The following is a 25811-nucleotide window of genomic DNA, read 5'->3' as shown; positions in this document are numbered from 1 at the left end:
AGATAAAGCAAAGCAGTGCGACAGAAACAACACAGAGTTACACATGAAGTAAATAAGCGTACAGTCAATAACACAATAGAAAAAAAGAAAGTCTATATACAGTGTGTGCAAATGGCGTGAGGAGGTAAGGCAATAAATAGGCCATAGTAGCAAAGTAATTATAATTTAGCAGATTAACACTGGAATGATTGATGAGCAGATGATGATGTGCAAGTAGTGATACTGGTGTGCAAAAGAGCAGAAAGGTAAATAAAAACAATATGGGGATGAGGTAGGTAGATTGGGTGGGCTATTTACAGATGGACTATGTACAGCTGCAGCTATCAGTTAGCTGCTCAGATAGCTGATGTTTAAAGTTAGTGAGGGAGATATGTCTCCAGCTTCAGCGATTTTTGCAATTGTTTCCAGTCACTTGCAGCAGAGAACTGGAAGGAAAGGCGGCCAAATGAGGTGCTAGCTATGGGGACGACCAGTGAGATATACCTTCTGTAGCGCGTGCTATGGGTGGGTGTTGTTATCGTGACCACTGAGCTGAGGTAAGGCAGAGCTTTACCTAGCATAGACTTATAGATGACCTGGAGCCAGTGGGTCTGGCAACGAATATGTAGCGAGGGCCAGCCGACTGGAGCATACAGGTCGCAGTGGTGGGTGGTACAAAGGGCATTGGTGACAAAACGGATGGCACTGTGATAGACTGCATCCAGTTTGTTGAGTAGAGAATTGAAACTATTTAGTAGATGACATCGCCGAAGTCGAGGATCGGTGGGATAGTCAGTTTTACTAGGGAAAGTTTGGCGGCGTGACTGAAGGAGGATTTGTTGCGAAATAGAAAGCCGATTCTAGATTTGATTTTGGATTGGAGATGTTTGATATGAGTCTGGAAGGAGAGTTTACAGTCTCGCCAAACACCTAGGTATTTGTAGTTATCCACATATTCTAGGTCAGAACCGTCCAGAGTTATGATGCTGGTCGGGCGGGCGGGTGCGGGCAGCGAACGGTTGAAAAGCATGCATTTGGTTTTACTAGCGTTTAAGAGCAGTTGGAGGCCACGGAAGGAGTGTTGTATGGCATTGAAGCTTGTTTGGAGGTTAGTTAACACAGTGTCCAAAGAAGGGCCAGATGTATACAGAATGGTGTTGTCTGCGTAGTTGTGGATCAGGGCATCAAGCTAACTCCCCCCCCCCTTTGGCAGTTCTATCTTGACGGAAAATGTTGTAGTTGGGTATGGAAATCTCAGAATTTAGAATTTTTGGTGGCCTTCCTAAGCCAGGATTCAAACACGACAAGGACATCAGGGTTGGTGGAGTGTGCTAAAGCAGTGAGTAAAACAAACTTAGGGAGGAGGCTTCTGATGTTAACATGCATGAAACCAAGGTTTTTTCGATGACAGAAGTACGGTAGTATGTATACTGAAAAAACACATTGATTGGCACACCTCGTACCTTTTTTAGCTGCTCGTCCACTCCCGGTGACAGCATGATGCAGGCTATAATGGTCCCTAGCAACAGGATGAAGGCGTAGATGACTCGCGTCACCGTGGAGTTCTTGCTCTGGGGACAGCACCTGCACAGCAAGCATGTCGCACTGCTACACAGACACGGCACCTAGAGGGAAAGAGATAGGGAAAAACCATTGCCAAACATTCCTGAAACATATTAGGTCAGTTAGGGACAAGCCAGTCGATGCAGACTGATTAACCTTAGTATTGGCACTTGGAGCAATGTGGTAGTAGAGAGGAACCGAATTCAAACGCAATCAAAACAACCCAATCAATTATTATTATTATTTTTTTAGATTTATTTCAAATTGCCCTGGGTGCGAGTCTGAGAAATGTGCTTCATCTTCTCTGAGAGGTCTAAAATCTGAGGACAAACTTGTCAACTCCCTCAAATGCTAATATATATATTTTTTTTTAATTGGCGGTGTTGGTTGTGTAGTGGTTGTGGTAGTTGTGGTGTGGGTTTTATGGGTAGCATAGCATATAGGTCTTGGCCAACACTTATTACCTGGGCCTGAGACAAAGAATGACCGTATAACTTATCACTGAGCTGTGCCCAAAAGAGGACCAACGCTCTTTTGTCCTCTTGTTGTTACAGTATGATATTGTGTTCGAGGCCCTTGGCTATATGACAAAAAACACTGTGTTGCAAGAGAAGTGACACAATTTCCCTAGTTAAAAGAAATTCATGTTAGCAGGCAATATTAACTTAATATGCAGGTTTAAAAATGTATACTTGTGTATTGATTTTAAGAAAGGCATTGATGTTTATGGTTAGGTACACGTTGGAGCAACGACAGTCCTTTTTCACGAATGCGCACCGCATCGATTATATGCAACGCAGGACACGCTAGATAAACTAGTAATATCATCAACCATGTGTAGTTAACTAGTGATTATGAATGATTGATTGTTTTTTATAAGATAAGTTTAATGCTAGTTAGCAACTTACATTGGCTTCTTACTGCAATAAGAATGTGTTCTTAACTGACTTGCCTAGTTAAATAAAGGTGTAAAAATAATAATAATAATAATAAAATGTAAAAATTTGGCGAAATCTGTGTCCAAAAATACCGATTTCCGATTGTTATGAAAACCTGAAATTGGCCGTAATTAATCGTCCATTCCGATTAATCGGTCGACCTCCATTTGTAACAATAAGAAAAATAATTGCATTTATTTATATTATCAATGTGAGACTGAACATGGGAGAGAAACAGAAGGAGAGCCACCAGAGGAGGATCAAGGGGACCAAATGCTTCGAAATCCAGGTGAATGACTAGGCTTGGAAGAAGGACAAAAGGAAGGCGAGACCTGGGAAACCTTGCTGCTTTTTCACTGCCATCCGTTAAGGTGAATATAAACATCTCTGAGGATAACTATTTGCATTTGCCTCACCGTGGTGGGCTGCAGCGCCATGCTGTCAGCAGTACCAATACGGGCCCAGGGGTTTCTCCAAATAGTCAATCTCAAGGCTAACCACTGGGACTTGTTAAGTAACCACTGCTTCCAGGCAGGTACTGTTAAGGTGTATGACTCCGCCCATCCCTTACCTCCCTCATCAACCCCACTGACATAAAAAATTAGACAGGTATCCTTTATTTTCTGTCTGCCATTAACATTATTGCATGTCTAATCAAACATTTCAATTAAATCATTCAATAACTGTATTTTTACATAGATATAAACAAGCAAACACACAGGTTAATCAGCTATCTCCTACCCTGTTCCCTTTAACTCTGCTCCTGTTCTCCAGGACCTAGGGTTTCTGCCCAACACCCAGACATGGATCCACCTGATGTCCTCCATTATCAACCACCCTCCAACTTTTCATTACATCAGCTACTGTTATTGTCATGTTGTCATTATCTGCTAAGAAAGAGCAAGAAAACTATCATACTGGGCATATCATGTGAGATACACAGATGAAGTAAAAACACTAGCACTGCAAACACTCAGAACAAAGAGAGCCGCAGCAACTTTGCAGTCTCCCTCTTCGAGTTCCCCTTCTGAGACTGACTGCCTGTTGAGAACAAGTGACAGGCAGAACCTCCCATCCACACCTCCTTTTCTCTATTCTAAACAACAGAATTCAGTAGTTCAGTCTGATTGCCATTTGAGTGTACAAAAAAATCTGTGAAAGTAAATTTCACACATGTAAGAAAAAAATATGGATGTTTATATATTTAAATCTAAAATATTGCCAGATTGGTTTTCACAGCTGTTTCACAAGGTGTTCATTATTGTAAATTGTAAAGTATCCCTTGATGGTATTTGTTAGTTCAAAATTATGCATTGTTGTATCCTAGGACATAGAATAGATATTTATTATACCACAAGGGTGTACTAATGAGCTATGATTTAAAAAAAAATCATAATATAGGACTACTGAAATAATATTATTTCAGTGTAGATAAGGGAAGGCCTGTTAAAAATGAAAAGATGCCAGCCAGACAAGCCAGTGTATGAATCAAATAAATTAGCATATACATGTATTGGAAATTAACTGACTTTGAGATCTATAAGGCAAGTAACAATGTGTGGGGGGACATCGAAATTATATAATTGTTTACCTCCCGATGCCTGTTTATTCATAAAAAGCAGAAGATGGTAAATAACAATAATCGCAATGGTTAGCCTATGCAAATTAATAGGAAAACAAAAAGCTTAGTAGTAGGACTACATTTATCCTAATTGGTAACAAATATAACATGAGGAAAAGTCAGGATCCTAGTCAGGCTATTGTTTGTCAAATCCAGATTAAATATAGGTCTTCATGTGTATCAAATCTGTAGGCGACAGTGGGTTACCTCAATGACAAACAGCTGAAATGTTCAGGCTTCATCATTGTCTGTTATTAAAACAGGCTGGAGTGTTTTCAGTTCTGTTTCGGCTAACATGCATTCGGGCACCGCCCCCCAGAAGGGGAGAGAGCGGGTCATCGACGGAACGTGGAAGAGCTAGACTAGCAGTAGAATTTGAATGGGTTAAACTGATGCAAGAGTTGGGGATAGAGGATGCATATGTCATTAGTAATGTTGCCAAGATAATCCATCCACCTGACAGGTGTGACATATCAAGAAGCTGATTAAACAGCATGATCATTACACAGGTGCATCTTGTGCTGGAGACAATAGAAGGCCACTCCAAAATGTGCTCGCCACAAGGTTAGAATATGACTCAGCGCTAAAGTCCTGAAAATTGTATATAAAGGAGAATGCCTTCCTTAAGAGGGCATGATAGTGCTACTTGAATTATCACCGACAGACAGCTTGTGAAACTTCAACTATCATCAGCCTAAAAGGTAATATCTGACTTTCATACTGTAGAACAATTGTATCTCTTGACTTCTGAACGAGACATACTGAGACAAATACCCTCCACACCCTCGTGCTGAATAAATCCACCTCCTAACCAAAGTGGATGATTTTTTTTTCTTTTACTTTTATTTAATCAGGCAAGTCAGTTAAGAACAAATTCTTATTTTCAATGACGGCCTAAGAACAGTGGGTTAACTGCCTGTTCAGGGGCAGAACGACAACCTTCTGGTTGCTAGTCCACCACTCTAACCACAAGGCTACCCTGCCGCCCCAAATAGCAACAGTGGTGTTATAAGGGGGTTTTGTCTCTAACCGTTCTCTTCACTAATCAGTAAATCATAGTACAAACTTCTAGTAGGAGAAACAGATTCTAAGTGATTTGATAAGCCTCTGGAGAAATTGTGTGGAAGAACATACTCTTTGGGGACCAACCAGGTCAACCTGCGCTAAGGTAATTCCACACAATTTCTTCAGACGCTCTCGAGCAGTGTGGGTGCAATAATTGAATAACATAGATTCCTAACTTTATTTTGCAAAGCCCTCGGTGTAGTCAGGGTATTAGAAAAATACTTGTCTCCATTGACAGTCCATGTTAATTCATGGCAGTACATTACAGCACAAGGAAAACGTTAGGTAACTTGGTGAGAGGCATCACGAGGCTCAATTCTGGCACTTATCACCCCCCCATACCGGTCATCCTACTGTCTCTGATCTGGCGGATTCACTAAACAAACATTTGTTTGTGAATTATGTCTGAGTGTGCCGTCTGGTTTGCTTAATAAAGAATTTGAAATGATTTATACTTTTACTTTTGATACTTAAAACCAAATATGTTTTTACTTTTACTCAAGTAACGTTACTATTTTACTGGGCAACGTTCATTTTTTTCTGTTAGGGTATTTAGACTTTTATTCAAGTAGGCTAATTGGGTACTTTTTCCACCACTGATCCAAGCAAACCTTGTATGAGCTCACCTCAGCTGCACTTGCCTGGGATACTCAGCCATTCTTTCATACATGTCAACCTGGTTCTTGTTCACACATATGGTCGTGATGATATACGAGAAGCACCTTACCCAGCTTGCGACAGAAAAGGCCCCAAAGACAGCTCCCATAATGTTCTGATTTCGGCACAAGATTTGCACTCAATCTCTTTAGTGGTTTTCTTCCTGGAACGGTACACGTTACTTTCCTGTCCTGGACTCTCAGTGTAGATACAATTTGAGTACCAACTTTTGAAAATACAAAATATTTTAACTAAATTATTTTGTTGTCGTGCTGTACAAGCGTTTGCTAGACTAAGTCCTCAACTGTGCACAATCTTGTGATTTCCTTCCGTTTAACGTTGTTTCTCAATGCGTCACACAGGATGATGTCACTACTTTCAGATAAGTACAGTCTATACAACGTTGCTGCTACGGTCCAATCGGTTTCATCTCTTAATGCTGTCATTGGTCTAAAATCAAATGTTTGAATTCCAACCTCAACATACAGTATAAGCTACAGTTTATTTAGTAAACTGCACACACAAAAATCTGTCATCAAATTTTTTTTTTAACATTATGAACATATTCCTTTGAGTAACAGTCGGATCTAATTTACATTTTTGATAAAAAATAAAACTTGGCATTCAACTTCCCATGAAAAAAATAAAAACAATATATACATTATGTTGTCATCTTCAGGAAACAAGTTATATAGGTGAACACAGAATGTACCTTGGTAACACTTTATTTGAACTGTACATCATAACAGTGTCATATTATGGTCATAAACAAGACATAACAAATGTCAAAAGATGTAAAGGCATCTTATGTCACTGAATGTCAAGTGACAAGGCAGTGTCATTTTTCATGTACTGTAAACAGTTAAAGGTGTAATGACATGTTGACATAGTTCATGTAACTTATTATGAAGCTGTCATGACGTACAGTGTTACTCATTTATCGGTCATGACGTAAAATGCTGTTCAGATATCCATTGGCATGGCATAACCTCCAAGAAATAAGGTAGCTATATCGATCCAGTACGAGTAGGTAGATGATGTTCAAGAGAAACTCTCGCACCCCCCTGTAGCAATATACTGTATCGTACATCCATAACATCCCATACCGTAGCAGAATCAAGAGTGATGCCTCTGTAATATGGCTGGACAACTCAGTCTCCTGTCCAACAGCTCCCTGGTGTGACCACATTCACAACAACACCTTTGACCAGCCGAGGCCCTATACTCCTTCAAAACCTAATAAAAGAGAGAAGTCATTAACAAAACAGATATTTCTCATCCAAGCAAAAAGGCCACCTTTACAGAAAGAAAGGTAATTTTCGGTAACCATTACAGTGGTCACTCAGAGTAATGCAGCTCATGGTCAGGTCAGGATTTGGAACAGAGGACCACTCACAGTGCTCACCTCCCTTGCCTCTCTGTCCTGCATCTCCATACTCTTCTTCTGTAATTTCACTGCCCACGGTGAAAGGCTGGAAGAAGACTGCTCAAACTTGACTCTGCCGTTGGCGCTCTTGGCACTGCCAACTCTGTTGGCCCCATTGCGGGTGGCGAGAGCAGCCGGGGCAGACCGGGACCCCCTAATGGACAGAGGGACGATGGAAGAGGAGACTGAGGTGGAGGGGAGCGTTTGAGGCCTCGTAGCGCCCCTCTGGCTTAGCCTCTTGTTCATGACGAAGGCAAAGGTCCTCTGCTCCTCGTTCAGCTGACGCATGCAGGTAAGCTGCTGCTGCTCCAGCCTCTTCAGAGTCTGAGAAAGAGAGACAGCAAGGGAGGAAGTCACTAAATGGCCATGTTGGAATGGACACAAGTAGCAGTGTCATTTGATCTTTTGAGCAAGTGCATGAGATATTTGTTCTTTATGTTGTCAGTTCAGATTCAAACATATAATCGTCTGTTCTCTATTCATGGAATTAGTCCACTGCACCACCAGGATGGAGCTAGCGTGCCATGTTTTTTTACAAAGCTGGTCATTTTAGTATTTTTCAAACAGACCACATATCAAAGGAAACAAGAACTCGTTAAGATCGGTTGTGGCCAATTAGTGGGTGCGACCAACACACCTGAATTAACTTAACAAAATACAGGATAGAGGGAGTTTTGTTGATGCTGAGAACAGAATGTATGTTCTTAAATAACATTCTTAGAATGTTCTCTGAACATTAAAGTTTTTTTTTTTTAATGAAACGTTTTCTTAACGTTCTCTGAACTATTTGGGAACATTCCCAATATCGAACCAGTTGGAGAACGTTCCTAGAATATGACCAAAATTGAAATGAAATGTAACCATGTTTGAACTGTTATGAAACATTCTGGTAGCCCTTTACACTCGTAACCGTGTACGGTTTGAACATGGGCAATTTGGGCACTGATAAACGCCTGAATTGGAGAGCAATTGCTGTACAGTAACATGCTATACATGACATTAGAGCTCTGGCTCGGTGCTTCACAGCGCTGTATGGGTTTTGACTGACACTCTAACCGTTGACTGAGCACCTCTCGCAAGTCACTGGCTTACTGGGGCTCTTTCATACCGTCCCTGGCAGGGGTACATCACCTGAGTGGGTTGAGTCACTGATGTGATCTTCCTGTCTGGGCTGGCGCCCCCCCTTGGGTTGTGCCGTGGCGGAGATCTTTGTGGGCTATACTCGGCCTTGTCTCAGGATAGGAAGTTGGTGGTTGAAGATATCCCTCTAGTGGTGTGGGGGCTGTGCTTTGGCAAAGTGGGTGGGGTTATATCCTTCCTGTTTGGCCCTGTCCGGGGGTGTCCTCGGATGGGGCCACAGTGTCTCCTGACCCCTCCTGTCTCAGCCTCCAGTATTTATGCTGCAGTAGTTTGTGTCGGGGGGGCTAGGTTCAGTTTGTTATATCTGGAGTACTTCTCCTGTCCTATTCAGTGTCCTGTGTGAATTTAAGTGTGCTCTCTCTAATTCTCTCTTTCTCTCTCGGAGGACCTGAACCCTAGGACCATGCCTCAGGACTACCTGACATGATGACTCCTTGATGTCCCCAGTCCACCTGGCCGTGCTGCTGCTCCAGTTTCAACTGTTCTGCCTTATTATTATTTATGAACATTTGAACATCTTGGCCATGTTCTGTTATAATCTCCACTCGGCACAGCCAGAAGAGGACTGGCCACCCCACATAGCCTGGTTCCTCTCTAGGTTTCTTCCTAGATTTTGGCCTTTCTAGGGAGTTTTTCCTAGCCACCGTGCTTCTACACCTGCATTGCTTGCTGTTTGGGGTTTTAGGCTGGGTTTCTGTACAGCACTTTGAGATATCAGCTGATGTACGAAGGGCTATATAAATACATTTGATTATGTACAGTATTTTGAAAGATGAAATGCACTTCACATTTCCATCATAAAACTCTTGCCATACGCAGTGTCAACAATTATGATCACTATGTTTGATGTACAGTTACAAGATGATATGGCATACCCTGGTTTGTTCTGAACAGTCGTGTTGGCAATAGAACAACCTATCAACTGATGCACACTTGACCCATATTGCGATTTATAATGGACGTTTTTGGATTGTGTAAACAACAACAGTAATTGTGTGATTGCTGGGATGCAGGGTTGTGTTCGAGACAAAATAATGAAAAGTGTGCTTGCTCTAGTTCCTCAACAGCACAGCTGGGAGAGCTAAATGAATGAAACTAAGATTGAACTCTTTGGCCTGAATGTCAAGCGTCACGTCTGGAGGAAACCTGGCACCATCCCTACGGTGAAGCGTGGTGGTGGCAGAATCATGCTTTGGGGATGTTTTTCAGCGGCAGGGACTGGGAGACTAGTCAGGATCGAGGGAAAGATGAACGGAGCAAAGTACAGAGAGATCTTTGATGAAAACCTGCTCCAGTGCGTTCAGGACCTCAGACTGGACAACAACCCTAAGCACACAGCCAAGACAACAAAGGTGTGGCTTTGGGACAAGTCTCTGAATGTTCTTGAGTGGCCCAGCCAGAGCCTGGACTTGAACCCGATCGAACATCTCTGGAGAGACCTGACAATAGCTGTGCAGCAACGGTCCCCATCCAACCTGACAGAGCTTGAGAGGATCTGCAGAGAAGAATGGGAGAAAGTCCCCAAATACAGGTGTGCCAAGCTTGTAGCGTCATAACCAAGAAGACTCAAGGGAGTAATCGCTGTCAACAGTGCTTCAACAAAGTACTGAGTAAAGGGTCTGAATACTTACGTAAATGTAAGATTTCAATTTTTTATTTTTAATACATTTGCTCATTTATAAAAACGTAAAAGACAGTTCTCGCTTTATAAATCTACACATACCCCGAATGACAAGGCAAAAACATTTTTTATTTTGCAAATGTATAAAAAACAACTGGAAATATCACATTTACATAAGGACTGTAATGTAACAAAATGTGGAAAAAGTCAAGGGGTCTGAATATTTTCCAAATGCACTGCAGTTGAAGACTCTTATTTGAGTTATAAAAGTGCATTGAAATTACTTAGGAACTGTGCACACTTTGCAGAGGTTTGTGGCCACAGAGACATGAATTAGTCCTCTCACTCAAACTCTTGCCTAGCCCACATTTTCCAGGAATATACTTATCATGCTACTAAGTGTATCTAGAGTATTTTCAGATTTCACTATCAACAAATGCAGCAAAAAGTAAAGTTAATGTAAACTGCATATAAAATCAACAGTGTAATGTTTGGATTCTGTTTTGTGTCAGGTGAACTGTTGTGTCCTCACCTTTGGTCTAATAATTTCCCCATAATCTCCAAACTGTTCCCTTTCAATTGATAACATTGTTATCCAAAAGCTTTTCATATTTCTTCTGTAAGAAACATTTCAATTTAGCCCTATCCATATTGGCTAATTTCCACGAATGTAAAGGGTTAAACTGAAAATGAATAAGTCACCATCTAGTCTCACTGCCTAGACAATTATTTACAAAGTTAACAGAGCAGTAACTGGAATTATTAAAAGTCACGTGATGCTTCTAACTTTCAATGAAAAGTGAATATATGCTTACAGGAACATGAATAGGCTTTTTTTATTTTACTTGTAAAATATACAAGCCCAGTAAAAGATAGCCGACAATTGTATGCTATACGTTAATAAGATAAAACATAAGTCTAAATATGTGGGTTATATTCAAACAAGCGAATCGGAAGGAACATTTGAAAATACAAAATAACAATAAAAAGCAGAACGTTACCTTCATAAGTTGCTTCTGTTCCTTTATGAAATTATTGTTCACAGTTTGAGAAGCGGTCATTAAATCTGAGGCACAGAGGGAATAAATTGGATCGCTTCTGTAAAGACATGCCAGCGAGAAGGATGGATTGGCATCCATTTCGTATCTAAGAACTATCAACGACAGGAATCAACTGTACTTTTTAACTTCAAATAGCCTATTCCCAGTTGATAGGCAGGCTACAAGTGCATGCGACTGTAAGCGCAACAATACTTGAAGCATGCAGTCTGCTGATTCCCGCATTCGATCGAAGGCTATTGCCCCCACCAGCATATCATCAGCAACACTAAAGTAGTACTTCCGGGTCAAGGAATTTCGGAACTGTTCAAAATAAAAGTCTCTCCACTTAATAGTAGAAAAGTGCCTTTAACCTGCATTTATTCAGGATGTATAAAAATCATTAACAGTTATTTATATTTGTTCATATTTTCGTGACGTTTACATTAAATGTGGGGTTTAGGTCAAATAAATGGCCCCAATGCAAATAACGTGCATTATTGTCTTATAGAGAAACATGTGTATTTGTGCTGATGTTAGTGGGGTGGGGAGTACTCAGTACGGTCTGTAGAATGGTGTCATTTCATGGGGCTCTGAATAATATATGTTACTGGGGTTTTACTCTGGGTGACTGGTCTCAGATTATCCCGTAGGCGAAGAAGCCAGATTTGGAGGTACTGGTCTGGGGTGGTTACACGTGGTCTGCGGTTATGAGGCCGGTTGGAAGTACTGCCAAATTCTCTAAAACAACGTTGGGGGCAGCTTATGGTAGAGAAATTAACCTAAAATTCTCTGGCAACAACTCTGGTGGACATTCCTGCAATCAGCATGCCAATTGCAAACCCTCTCAACTTCTGTGGCATTGTGTTGTGTGACAAAATTGCACATTTTGGAGTGGCCTTCTATTGTCTCCAGCACAAGGTGCACCTGTGTTTAATCAGCTTCTTGATATGTCACACCTGTCAGGTGGATGGATTATCTTGGCAAATGAGAAATGCTCACTAACAGGGATGTAAACAAGCTCATCAAACATGGGGCAAACACTTTATATGTTGCGTTTATTTTTTATCTTCTGTATACTGTACATCACTATTTTCTGAATGCAATAAGTGATTACTTAGAGCTGATCAAGTGAAACAGTCTCCTCACTTTAAGGCCATTTCACAGTTTGAAGCATTGATTTCAGGGACATTTTCACAATCCATGGTTCATAAACAACTTAATTACAGTGGTGTAAAGGACATAGTTTAACGTTTTGTTCAGGAAATTCTACCTACAAATTTCTTGGCAAATTATTGACGATACATTCAGACTCTATGTTAAAATCTTTCCAGTAAGTGTGATGCCCAGGCAGTGTATGGCCAGACTACAAAACAACTGATAGTAGAACTGAGGGACATTTCTACAGACAGCATGGACCAATACCTTGTTGGTTTCAATCAAAATCAACAGAACAGAGCATGTGATATATCTAAGAATTCAAAGGGCTCTCAACATTCAAGTTGTTATGTAACCTATGCACCACAGCCTGCTTGTAAAATGGACATGGCTAGGATCAAAAGACCTAGAAGCTTTATTCTATCTTGCATATTTAGCAAACATACATATACTACTTCCAGTATAGTTACATTTTCAGACGAATACCCATTTGAGAAATTGCATTCAAGTCATGGCCAGCTTTGGCACGTAAACTGCACTGAGACATCAACATTGTCCATGGGCTATAGTTTAGAATTACTCAACAAATTTCTGTACAAAGACACATTTTGTCTAGTTGCATATGACAGGATAAGTAGAGTAGAGGTCCTCCACTTCAAGTCAAATCAGATTTCATTGGTCACATACACTTTGGTCTGAAAGAAGTCATTTACTTACGCACTGTCGATTTGAAGGACTGTGATTCCTCTCACCATAAAGACATTTCTAAGCCAACTCAGAGGAAACTGTTTTCAGTAACCACTGAGGATCTTGATAAAATAAGCAAAATGGCAATTGGTTTAGTGATAAGATAATTGATTTCGTGTCATACGATTAGCATTTTACCACAGACTTTTAAGACTTCCGAAAACCGGAAGTCTGAATGTGCTAGTGTTGCTGCGTGATGCTACTCCTATACACCTACGTAGGATACCCAACCCCCGACCACTAGAAACTTTATTTTCTAAAAATAAAAATAAAATAAAGTTCTATGAACGCACCTTTGCACCATAGCCTACTTTTTGGTTGTATATGTTTTTTCAGTGTCGCACCAGGAAAATAAATAGGCCCATAAAAAGAACTATTCTTCCCCAATGGAAATTCAGTAGAAACTTGATTTCAAAGTGTTACAATTGCTCCATCTTGAGGGGATATAATAGAATGTTATTCAAGATTATAAAAAATATATATTGGGATTATAATTCAGGTTTTTCTACTATCAAACAGTTGTTGATACATTTGATTACAATTACTGCCCAGGAGCAGGTGTTGTTGGGGGTTACTTGCGCCATGTTTGTCTTTCTAAATGTTTTTTTTAAAGTATAATTCTAAAGCAATGACTTTTATCAAAAGTAAAATCTGAAAAAGCTTTAATTTAATAAAATCCATAACTTAAGTCAATTATAACACATTTCTGATTTTCCACAAAAAGGACGTGTGTGGATTTTACATCCCTGCAGATGTTGTAATTGTCAAAGTATCTAGAACGATGGACAGTGTCCACAGTGGCAAGGTTGGTCTAAGCTCTGTAGGTTTTTGCCTTCTCTGTGAAAAACACATGCGCCGAATACAACCTTACCGTGAAATGCTTACTTACAAGCCCTTAACCAACAGTGCAGTTCAATAAATATTTACTAAATAAAATAAAGTAAAATTAAAAAGTAACACAGTAGAATTACAATAACGAGGCTATATACAGGGGGCCTAGTAAATGTGCGGGGGTACATGTTAGTCAAGGTAATTTGTACATGTAGGTAAGGGTAAAGTGACTATGCATAGAGGATAAACAGTGAGTAGCAGCAGTGTAGGGGGGGGGGGGGGGTCAATGTAAATAGTCCAGGTGGCCATTTGATTAATTGTTCAGCAGTCTTATAGCTTGAGGGTAGAAGCTGTTAAGGAGCCTTTTGGACCTAGACTTGGCGCTCCAGTACCGCTTACGGTGCGGTAGCAGATAGAACCGTCTATGACTTAGGTGACTGGTGTCTTTGACAATACTTTGGGCCTTCCTCTGACACCGCCTGGTATATAGGTCCTGGATGGCAGGAAGCTTGGCCCGAGTGATGTACTGGGCCGTACCCACTACACTCTGTAGCGCCTTACGGTCAGATACCGAGCAGTTGCCATATCAGGCAGTGATGCTCTCAATGGTGCAGCTGTAGAACTGGTAACTGCTGAAATAAAGGAAACACCAATGTAAAGTATCTTAATAGGTCATCGAGCCACCACGAGCCACCTCGGCAAAGATTTTACAGAGAGAGAGAGAGAGAGAGAGAGAGAGAGAGAGAGAGGAAATTGGGTCCCCTCTTGTCTCAGCCTCCAGTATTAATGCTGCAATAGTTTGTGTCGGGGGCAAGGGTCAGTCTGTTATATCTGGAGTATTTCTCCTGTCTTATCCAGTGTCCTGTGTGAATTTAAGTATGCTCTCTCTAATTCTCTCTCTCTCTTTTTTTCTCTCTCTCTCAGAGGACCTGAGCCCTAGGACCATGCCTCAGGACTACCTGGCCTGATGACTCCTTGCTGTCCCCAGTCCACCTGGCCGTGCTGCTGCTCCAGTTTCAACTGTTCTGCCTGCGGCTATGGAACCTCGACCTGTTCACCGGACGTGCTACCATGTCCCAGACCTGCTGTTTTCAACTCTCTAGAGACAGCAGGAGCGGTAGAGATACTCTGAATGATCGGCTATGAAAAGCCAACTGACATTTACTCCTGAGTTGCTGACCTGTTGCACCCTCGACAACCACTGTGATTATTATTATTTGATCCTGCTGGTCAAATAATAATAATCACAGTGGTAGAGGGTGCAACAGGTCAGCACCTCAGTTAGGTTTCTAGGTTTCTTCCTAGGTTCCAGCCTTTCTAGGGAGATTTCTACACCGTGCTTCTACACCTACATTGCTTGCTGTTTGGGGTTTTAGGCTGGGTTTCTATACAGCACTTTGTGACATCAGCTGATGTAAGAAGGGCTTTCTAAATACATTTGATTGATGATTGATTGAGTAGCAGGAACGTGGAATTAGAACTATTTTTGATTCCTGTCCAGTAACTATTTATATTATAGTCCACCATCTGTGACATCAGAAGGCAGACTTTATAAATTAATGGACAGAGGCAGGCAGTTTGCTAACACACCACCATAAATGGCATTGCAGCTTTCCTGAGATAGAGAGAGAGAAGAAACTGGCTAACCCCTGATGATGGACCGAAGAGACGCTATGCTCGTTAGTTCCTTGTTGTTATGTATCGTCACTCAGTTGAAGCCTGACAAACTCAGGAATTTCCTCACGAATTCAAGTTATCAATCATCTTAAAATTGTTTATCTTGTTCTTGGAAGAAAATGGACAGTTGATGGAAAGTTCAGCCTGATCGCCAGCTTTAGGCTGGTGAGAATAGTATAAGGTGGTTCACAAACTGATACTAAACGTTCTAAAACTAGAGCAGTGTGGTAGAGCTGAAAGCACACGACTGGATGTTCGCGGTCACAGGGATGCTGGGGGTTGAGGTGCTCTATGGTGAGACGTTGGGGAGTTGTGTATTGCATAACATATCTTTGACGGCAGGAGGCAAAAGATTGAAGACCTCTAGGCTATACTGCACAGAATTAGCAGAACTCCTTGGGGTTATGTATTTTGTCTACACAGCAACAGTCTAAAGGAAATTACAACAGCACAAAGGTGGAAGTGATGCTGTAAATGACCAGCTTATGTTTCATGTGGGTAATATGTGTGCAATACATCCTGTGTGACGATCATGGTGTAATTTACTGACGGGGCTCGGTGGAACCTACCACAAATCTTTTTGTGTTGTTTCCCATGAGAATTAGCACATCTAGTTCAGAATCCTGGATTAAATGATTTGCAATCGAAATACACCACCCCAAAAGTTTGACCATCATTGTTTTACTGTATTAGTAGGGTTGCAAGCATTCCCGAAACTTTCCAGAAATTCTCAGTTTTTCAAAAAAAATCCTGGGTTTAAAATTCCGGTAGGAGGATTCCTTTGTGGCTAATTCCCTGCTGACTCCAGAAAGCCTCAAACCGGAAGTTACATTACAACCCTGTAAGTGTTACGCCTCCACCCGCTCTCCCTGGCTCTCGAGGGCGCCAGGCTGCCCTTCATTACGCACACCTGTCACCATCATTAGTGCTCACTGGACTCACCTGGACTCCTTCACTTTGTTGATTGCCTTCCCTATTTCTGTCTGCTCCGTTATGTGTTCATGTCCAGATGGTGTCCTGTCCTGTTCCTTGTCCGTTGCTAATGAAATGTTCACTCCCTGTACCTGCTTCTCGTCTACCAGCGTCGATCCTTACAGACTGCTGACACCACTAAAAGAAGCATCAGGGAGTTTTTGTTTTTGTTTTGGTTGGTGAAGTCGGATCCGAGTGCCATTGCCGAGGGAACCGGGGGTGCCTCAGCTTGCTCGTCAGGCTTCCACTCCTTAGCTGACTCGAGAGGCGCTCACCCCACGTCATACTTCAGCTGGCCCATCAGGCTCCCACGTCTCAACCGGTTCGTCGAGAACCCACGCGTCAGCGGGATCATCAGGCTTTCATGCCTCAGCAGGATCGTTAGGCTCCCATGCCTCAGCTGACTCTCCAGGCTCCCATGCCTCAGCTGGCTCTCTAGGCTCCCATGCCTCAGCTGGCTCTCCAGGCTCCCACGCATTAATGTCATTATATGTTCATGTCCAGACGCTGTCCTGTCCTGTTCCATATCCGTTGCTAATTCAATGTTCACTCCCTGTACTGGCTTCTCATCTACCAGCATCCAGCCTTGCAACAAGTTAATCAAACAAATATACACAAAAGTACAATAAGATATACAGTACAGTCGCACACAAAAAAGCCTTACAGCGTACAGTCAACAAAAGGCAGCTGGATAAAACCTTTCTTCCAAACACGTCACTGCAGTTCATCCTCCTACTGTAAACCCCTCTGTGTTAGGTGTGGTGCCAGCTGTGCAGGGGTCCCATGCCACAACTGCCCCTGGCCCGTGCCACGCTGCCCTCCAGAGGTGCCCACGGTGCTGGACAAGTTGAGCTACTGCTAGGTGTGTGCCAGGCAGGAGGTTGAAGGCTGAACAGAGAGGTTTATGTGTGACAGTCAAATGTCTTCCATTATGTGACCATGATAATGATAATAAGAGCTCGATTGGAGAGAGATGTAAGACTGTATCCCATTTTTTCATGCACAGCAAGTCTTTGACTGAGACCAATGTTGATTACCCAATTCCATAAATAATAGGAACATAGCCTAACTACTTCCAAATTCTCTTGTATTGTGAACAGCAGCCAAGGGTAATAATCCCACAATCTCCTGACGGACACAACAAGTATTATCAGCATAGATGTTAATAGAGGGCAGCCATACTGTATCTTCTCCCTAGACCACATACACTATCCATTTGCCTCACGTACTAAACTGATCAAAGTTCACTCTTCCCCTCCCCGTCTCACGACCTGTCTACTCCTCTCTCTGTGCCTAGGCTGGAACTCGCTGGGCTGTGAAGTGTACGGAATGCGCTTTGAGGAGGGCCAGACATTCCAGCAGTTGTGTGCACAGCTGTGCCACTGCCTGGTTGGTGGGGTGACCTGCGTGTCACTGTGCAGTAATGACCTCCAGGTGCCTGCCGCAGCCAACTGCCCCAACCCCCAGCTAGTGCACCAGCCAGGGAGGTGCTGCAGGGAATGGGTCTGTGACAGCCTAGGCAACAACATTTACCCAGACACCATAGCAGTAGGACAGTACTCAATAGGCGAAAGGCAAATAAGACTTCAACTTTTTCCTATTTGAATGAGTAATTGGGTGACACACGTTTAATTAGCATATTTCCAAATGCACGACCAAGATGCAGGGCTCATTTGCTCATCAAAATCATGACATTCTATGGTCCAACTTTAACTTGCAAAATGCAAGAACCTCTATGGTTCAGTCAAGGCATAACACCTGTGAGGTTAAGGTTAGCATAAGGCTGTAGGAAAGCTTAAAATACTGTAGAAAAACAGAAACAATGTTTTGAGAGCCTCATGGGAAGCAAACTGGCGATGTTTTATCACCACCTCCGCCGAAGTCGGCTCCTCTCCTTGTTCGGGTGGCGATCGTCGGTCGACGTCACCGGCTTTCTAGCCATCGCCGCTCCATTTTCCATTTGTTTTGTCCTGTTCCCTGCACACCTGGTTTTCATTCCCTAATCACACTGCCTGTATTTATTCCTCTGTTCCCCTCCATGTCTTTGTGTGAAATAATTTTTGTTACATGTTCGTGTTTACACGCCAGGCTGGGGTTTTCCCGTTATTCCGTTGCTTTTCACGAGGGATGTTAATTGTACAACATTTGCTACATTTTTGTAAATGTTTCGCGCATAGCAGTTTTACCTTTGGCTGGATTTTTTGATCCAGTGGCGTCTGTTTTATTTGCCTCTGCCTTAATAAAGTGTGCTCCTGTTCACAACTCTCACAACCGTGACAGGTTTGGAGTCTAAGCCACAGTTCACGCCCTTTACCCACCCTGCCACAAAACCATAGCAAGCAAATCTGCTGCAATTTGCTAATACACATTCTACTACACATTTGTTGACAAATGCCACACCTCCCAACCAATGTTCCCTCTAATTTTGGAGGGCAAATTTCTGGTCTGCTGAGCGCAAACGAACATTGTGAAAATTCTGTGCAACTTCCAGTGCGCATTTACTGTGACTGAGGTTGTACCCGCTTTAAATTACAGTTTTAACAGTGGCTGAGTAGGCTACTTTGGCTATTTGATTACAATGTAGGCCTACCAGAGTGACCGACCATCAAAAGCAACTGAGAAAATGCATCCCATAACATTTTAACATGGAAATAACTGTTCTATCATTCAGCCTACAGTAGCAGCCAATGTGTAGAGTTCAGACAACAAGGTGACTGAACATGTTTTTGTGTTACTTAATGCAAGAAACCACAAATAAAATGAATCATTATTCCCATACCAGTGTTACAGAGAATCAGACAAATTAGGCTTTCCTCTGCCTATTGGCTACTTAGCTTACAAATACTTGACTCAAAATACAACACTGACCCTTTAAGGCAAAAAAAAAAGCTCTTTACCTGACTTTCTTTTCAAAGATGTCTAGAAATGTACCTGTTTTGTGCTCTTGTAGGACGCAATCACTCCCCCATTGCTGACTACAAATGATATAGAACTGGGCTAATAACTCACTAACTAGCAAAGAATATGAACAAAATGTGCACGTGGCTACATGCAGCTCTTGCTTTCACCACAGCTCTCAAAACAGTCCAGTTCAAAGTAAACGTCTTAGATCCATATATGGCAATGGTCTAATTGCATATAGGCCTACTGCAGCTCTGATTGGTTATGCTGCACAGGTCTGTGTAGAATACAGGCTCAGCCTTGGCCATGACAGAAAATGCATCCTATGATTGCTGATTAGAAGTAGAAGTAGAATTAATTTAACCCAGAGTTCTTCAAAGTGGCAGATAGTGTGGTCCAAAAGAGTTACTTCACTAAAATTCTTTAATAACATACTATGATCAGTCAGTGTCTCTACCTCGGAATTACAGCTCTCTCTCACACACACACGCACACACGCACACACACACACACACACACACACACACACACACACACACACACACACACACACACACACACACACACACACACACACACACACACACACACACACACACACACACACACACACACTGGAGAGATTTGGGTCACTCTGTTTTCATGAATATATCATCTGGGTCTATAAGTGTTAAACATACAAATCAAATCAAAAATCAAATTCATTTATATAGCCCTTCTTACATCAGCTGATATCTCAAAGTGCTGTACAGAAACCCAGCCTAAAACCCCAAACAACACACAACGCAGATGCTCGTTGGTGCGCGCGAGCAGTGTGGGTGCAATAATTGAATAACATGGATTTCTACATTTATTTTGCGATGCGCATGACGTGTCCGGTCTGGTCAGCATGTAAGCATCCAATTACCCACATTTTAGTGTAATCTCAATCTTAATTACAAATCCCCATTGTCATGACTGTACCTTAAAATCAACTACCAGCCTAAGTTACTAGTTAGATCATGGCTAGCCCTACTCTACAGTAAGTAACTTAGCTAGCTATCATTTCTTACACCTTCACGATAGCAAACGGGCAATCTGCAAATTGTGGTCATCTTTTGAATAACAGTAACAGATTGATAATAACACTTGTTTGTTTTGAGTTAAAGTTCAAAAATCTAACTGAGTTTTTTTATTTTATATTGCTGAATGTCAACTTTCTGAACACTGACAGCCATAGCCTACTAGTTACCCCACATTAGCTAAACATTCGTCTACTGTAACTTACAACACTACACTGTATATGCGTATATTACTAGCACAGATGCAAACATAAGCAACAAAATACACAGAGAACTGTATCCCTTGGTCAAAATGTTGAAATGTAGTAACTACTTGCTTAAAGTCTTGAAATAACGTAGGTGCTGCAAAGACATGTACTGCTTGTTTGCCATCACAAAACATCTTGAAGTGCAAAACACAGAGGAATTAGGATGCATTTCAGATATTTCCTGTTTGACAAAAGGGAGCAGTTCAATTGACCCTGCAAGGCAGTATTTACACAGTAGCATTCCAATGGAGTAATAACATCATTGAAAGTTAACACTTTCATTGAACCAGGTTTTACATCAAGCATTCATAACACCTTTATGAAAGCAGTCATAACAGTTTATGAAGGTTACAGTATCATTCATAACGACGTTCTTAACACATGTTATGACTGGTTTTGTACGGATACCCCCTTCGAGTAAACTATTGCCCGTCCTTGCAGCTAGCCTACTGTAGATGCTTCAAAGGTGTGGAGTGTGTGCAAGGAGACCAGTAGTTACAGCACAGCAGTAGACAGGCTGTATTGAATCCTGCAGTTAAATGTAATAAAGCATTTGAAACCACAATATTCACATTTAAAACCTCCTAGATGTAAAGACCCTGCTTTGGGGACCTGCATGGTTCCGGTACCGGTTCCGACCAGCATTTTTGCTTATAAATCGATCTGTGGACAGCATATATTGAAATGGCTTGCATTGAGCGGTCACCCTGATTCTCACGGGCACAGCAGGATGTGAAATCTGACACCACTTGAAGCTGGGATGTCGCTCCTACCATTTCCATTGGCTCTTCAACTCCAGGCTGAACCCTACGTCACAGCCACTAATAGAATCCTTACTTCGTAGTGCAGCTGGAGAGAGAGGTTTCGTCGCTGTAGCACACGCAGAGATCGATTTATAGCCAGCAATTTTACATTTTAAACAAAAATCCTTTCTGTTTGTCATTGACGGACAAGGTTAATTTGAGCTAAAAGGCGAGTTCCTAACGAGTTCAGGGAGACAAGCTAGAGATCTGTGAGGCGTCCACAGAGACAGGGATAGACGCTTTGCTCAAGAGAGACCATTACATGTTGACCACACCGCTCGCATCATGTACGTGAGAGTTGCAAAATACATTTATACATACATGTTATTCAATCATTGCACCCACACTGCTCGCACGAGTCAATGAGCGCCTGCATAGCCAGGTGCTAAAATAGAACTTGGTTCTATTAGTGATGCTTGACGCCTTGCAAATCCTTCCTCTCACATCTCCTCATTGATCTTTAGGAGCATATACCCATGTGGGTGATTGAAAGATGAACTGGGGTCCACACTCCAGTCCAGTTGGTGGTGGTAATGGCCTTTGTCAGAGCTTTTGCATTATACTATATTAAGAAAGAATATAAGTCATTCCAAGCCTTATTTATACAGTTTTGTTGAATAGGAAATACATAATATAAAATATTTGATACTTTTATCATATTTGTACTGTGTACTGGAGCTTGTGTCCTGTGACTACACCTCAGCAGTTTATAGTTATTTTTACCAAAAATGTGAGATTTCAGCCTTTCTTGGAGTATGCAACATTACTAGTTATTGTTTATGGCCCTCTCATGGTAAATAATTCCTTTTGGGGATTATTTTGATTACATTTTTTAAATTAAATGTAGTTACATTAAACTGGTTAATGAACAATACATGTTTTTAATTAATTATTCATAAAATGTCCTTTGTGTGTATTAGCAAAGCCATATCCAACCACAATAACGTCACATGCCAAACCCCATGAGTATACAAAATGCCAAAAGGTATCACATTGCCCTTGTCTTTCAACACGACCCAGTGGAAAGACCACCAGAGAGGGAGAGGTTGCATCAGGACTTTGGTGGTGATGCAGCTCACTCTCAGGGTTAAGTACCTGAGCTACAAACTGCATCAAGCAGATCCCAGACTGGAGCCTCTGCTCCCACAGCTGTGGTCCAGGTGTCTTCACCCGCAGCTCAAACCAGAACTTGGCCTGCCGCTCATAGACCCAGACCAGACTGTGCCACTTTTCTTTACCTCAAACACTTTGCAAATACTCTTACTGCTCAAACTGTCTGCCGGATTTGTTTTAAGGTTGGTTCAGGTAGGATGGATTGCCACTCCAAATGGTTGGTTCAGGTAGGATGGATTGCCACTCCAAATGGTTGGTTCAGGTAGGATGGATTGCCACTCCAAATGGTTGGTTCAGGTAGGATGGATTGCCACTTGGTTGGTTCCACTCCAAATGGTTGGTTCAGGTAGGATGGATTGCCACTCCAAATGGTTGGTTCAGGTAGGATGGATTGCCACTCCAAATGGTTGGTTCAGGTAGGATGGATTGCCACTCCAAATGGTTGGTTCAGGTAGGATAGATTGCCACTCCAAATGGTTGGTTCAGGTAGGATAGATTGCCACTCCAAATGGTTGGTTCAGGTAGGATAGATTGCCACTCCAAATGGTTGGTTCAAGTAGGATGGATTGCCACTCCAAATGGTTGGTTCAGGTAGGATAGATTGCCACTCCAAATGGTTGGTTCAGGTAGGATAGATTGCCACTCCAAATGGTTGGTTCAGGTAGAATGGATTGCCACTCCAAATGGTTGGTTCAGGTAGGATAGATTGCCACTCCAAATGGTTGGTTCAGGTAGGATAGATTGCCACTCCAAATGGTTGGTTCAGGTAGGATAGATTGCCACTCCAAATGGTTGGTTCAGGTAGGATGGATTGCCACTCCAGATGGATAGACAGTTTGTGCATTTCATTCTCGTACCTCACTTTTTGGCAAATGGGAATAATTACTTGATATGGTTTACAATTATACCTTTACTTACATTGACCATCAATTGATCATACCATCAGAAAAATTGTGTTATGAAGAACAGCAGTGAAAGTTATCGAAATATTTCATAGTTCATATTGATCAAATACAAGTTCATGCGAGAGATCAATCAGAATCATTCAATGTTATCAATTTTTGAATTTTTTTTATTTCACCTTTATTTAACCAGGTAGGCTAGTTGAGAACAAGTTCTCATTTACAACTGCGACCTGGCCAAGATAAAGCATAGCAGTGTGAACAGACAACACAGAGTTACACATGGAGAAAAACAATTAACAAGTCAATAACACAGTAGAAAAAAAAAGAAAAAAAAGGGGAGTCTCTATACAATGTGTGCAAAAGGCATGAGGAGGTAGGCGAATAATTACAATATTGCAGATTAACACTGGATTGATAAATGATCAGATGATCATGTACAGGTAGAGATATTGGTGTGCAAAAGAGCAGAAAAGTAAATAAATAAAGACTGTGGGGATGAGATAGGTGAAAATGGGTGGGCTATTTACCAATAGATTATGTACAGATGCAGCGATCGGTTAGCTGCTCAGATAGCTGATGTTTGAAGTTGGTGAGGGAGATAAAGGTCTCCAACTTCAGCGATTTTTGCAATTCGTTCCAGTCACAGGCAGCAGAGTACTGGAACGAAAGGCGGCCGAATGAGGTGTTGGCTTTAGGGATGATCAGTGAGATACACCTGCTGGAGCGCGTGCTACGGATGGGTGTTGCCATCGTGACCAGTGAACTGAGATAAGGCGGAGCTTTACCTAGCATGGCCTTGTAGACGACCTGGAGCCAGTGGGTCTTGCGACGAATATGTAGCGAGGGCCAGCCGACTAGAGCATACAAGTTGCAGTGGTGGGTAGTATAAGGTGCTTTAGTGACAAAACGGATGGCACTGTGATAAACTGCATCCAGTTTGCTGAGAAGAGTGTTGGAAGCAATTTTGTAGATGACATCGCCGAAGTCGAGGATCGGTAGGATAGTCAGTTTTACTAGGGTAAGCTTGGCAGCGTGAGTGAAGGAGGCTTTGTTACGGAATAGAAAGCCGACTCTTGATTTGATTTTCGATTGGAGATGTTTGATATACAATAACTGTCTGATGCCCACTAGGCTAGGTACAGTATGTCTATTCAAGGGAATGGATACCTGCAAGAGCAGCTATAGGTCTCCTTTACCCATTCGTCTGGAGCACCAGGGCTGTATCAGCACGCAGGTCTGTAGACCCCGGTTCTGTGGCCTACAGTGTCCGGACGGCCGCTGCTGCAGCCCATACTGCACCAGGACTGTCCGCATGGCCTTTCATTGCCCCCAGGGCCAGAAGAGCCACTAGCAAGTGATGATGATTGAGTCCTGCTCCTGCCACCACTACAACTGTCCCCAGTCACAGCCTACAGGAGAGCCATACCCTGGCTTTAACGTACAGGACCATGAAGAGTGAAACAGCCCCAACGCCAGAGGTAGGCCCTGTCAGTGAAGATACTCAAATCAAATCAAATTTTATTTGTCACATACACATGGTTAGCAGATGTTAATGCGAGTGTAGCGAAATGCTTGTGCTTCTAGTTCCGACAATGCAGTAATAACCAACAAGTAATCTAACTAACAATTCCAAAACTACTGTCTTATACACACAAGTGTAAGGGGATAAAGAATATGTACATAAAGATATATGAATGAGAGATGGTACAGAGCAGCATAGGCAAGATACAGTAGATGGTGTCGAGTACAGTATGTACATGAGATGAGTATGTAAACAAAGTGGCATAGTTAAAGTGGCTAGTGATACATGTATTACATATAGATGCAGTAGATGATTTAGAGTACAGTATATACGTATACATATGAGATGAATAATGTAGGGTATGTAAACATTATATTAGGTAGCATTGTTTAAAGTGGCTAGTGATATATTTTACATCATTTCCCAACAATTCCCATTATTAAAGTGGCTGGAGTTGAGTCAGTGTGTTGGCAGCAGAGATAGAAGCTGTTTTCAGTCTCTTGGTCCCAGCTTTGATGCACCTGTACTGACCTCGCCTTCTGGATGATAGCGGGATGAACAGCAGTGGCTCGGGTGGTTGTTGTCCTTGATGATCTTTATGGCCTTCCTGTGACATCGGGTGGTGTAGGTGTCCTGGAGGGCAGGTAGTTTGCCCCCGGTGATGCGTTGTGCAGACCTCACTACCCTCTGGAGAGCCTTACGGTTGTGGGCGGAGCAGTTGCCGTACCAGGCGGTGATACAGCCCGCCAGGATGCTCTCGATTGTGCATCTGTAGAAGTTTGTGAGTGCTTTTGGTGACAAGCCGAATTTCTTCAGCCTCCTGAGG

At 42.1% G+C, this 25811-nt stretch overlaps 1 protein-coding gene and 1 pseudogene across 4 annotated transcripts in view; one reads left to right on the top strand and one right to left on the bottom strand.

Moving 5' to 3' along the window:
- Positions 1-19437, bottom strand: part of si:ch73-267c23.10 (serine incorporator 3) — a 34246-nt gene extending 14809 nt beyond the window's left edge. The window contains exons 1-4 of one of the 4 annotated variants that reach the window (XM_064967617.1): positions 19364-19437; positions 7220-7573; positions 5894-7059; positions 1443-1604 (exon numbers count right to left, since the gene is read on the bottom strand). In XM_064967617.1, coding sequence (XP_064823689.1) covers positions 1443-1604; positions 5894-5932 — 201 coding nt within the window. In that variant the 5' untranslated portion in view covers positions 5933-7059; positions 7220-7573; positions 19364-19437. Of the gene's footprint in view, positions 1-1442; positions 1605-5893; positions 7060-7219; positions 7574-11011; positions 11313-19363 lie in introns of those variants that run through there. The other 3 variants (XM_064967615.1, XM_064967618.1, XM_064967616.1) reach the window with 3 other exon arrangements.
- LOC135541464 (CCN family member 1-like) lies at positions 17216-24922 on the top strand (annotated as a pseudogene).
- Positions 24923-25811: the final 889 nt, after the last annotated feature.

Source organism: Oncorhynchus masou, chromosome 6, assembly GCF_036934945.1.
Source record: "Oncorhynchus masou masou isolate Uvic2021 chromosome 6, UVic_Omas_1.1, whole genome shotgun sequence".
In the NCBI taxonomy this organism is placed as follows: domain Eukaryota; kingdom Metazoa; phylum Chordata; class Actinopteri; order Salmoniformes; family Salmonidae; genus Oncorhynchus; species Oncorhynchus masou.
The sequence above is the reverse complement of the archived record's forward strand: the minus strand, read 5'-3'. Positions and strand labels throughout refer to the sequence as shown.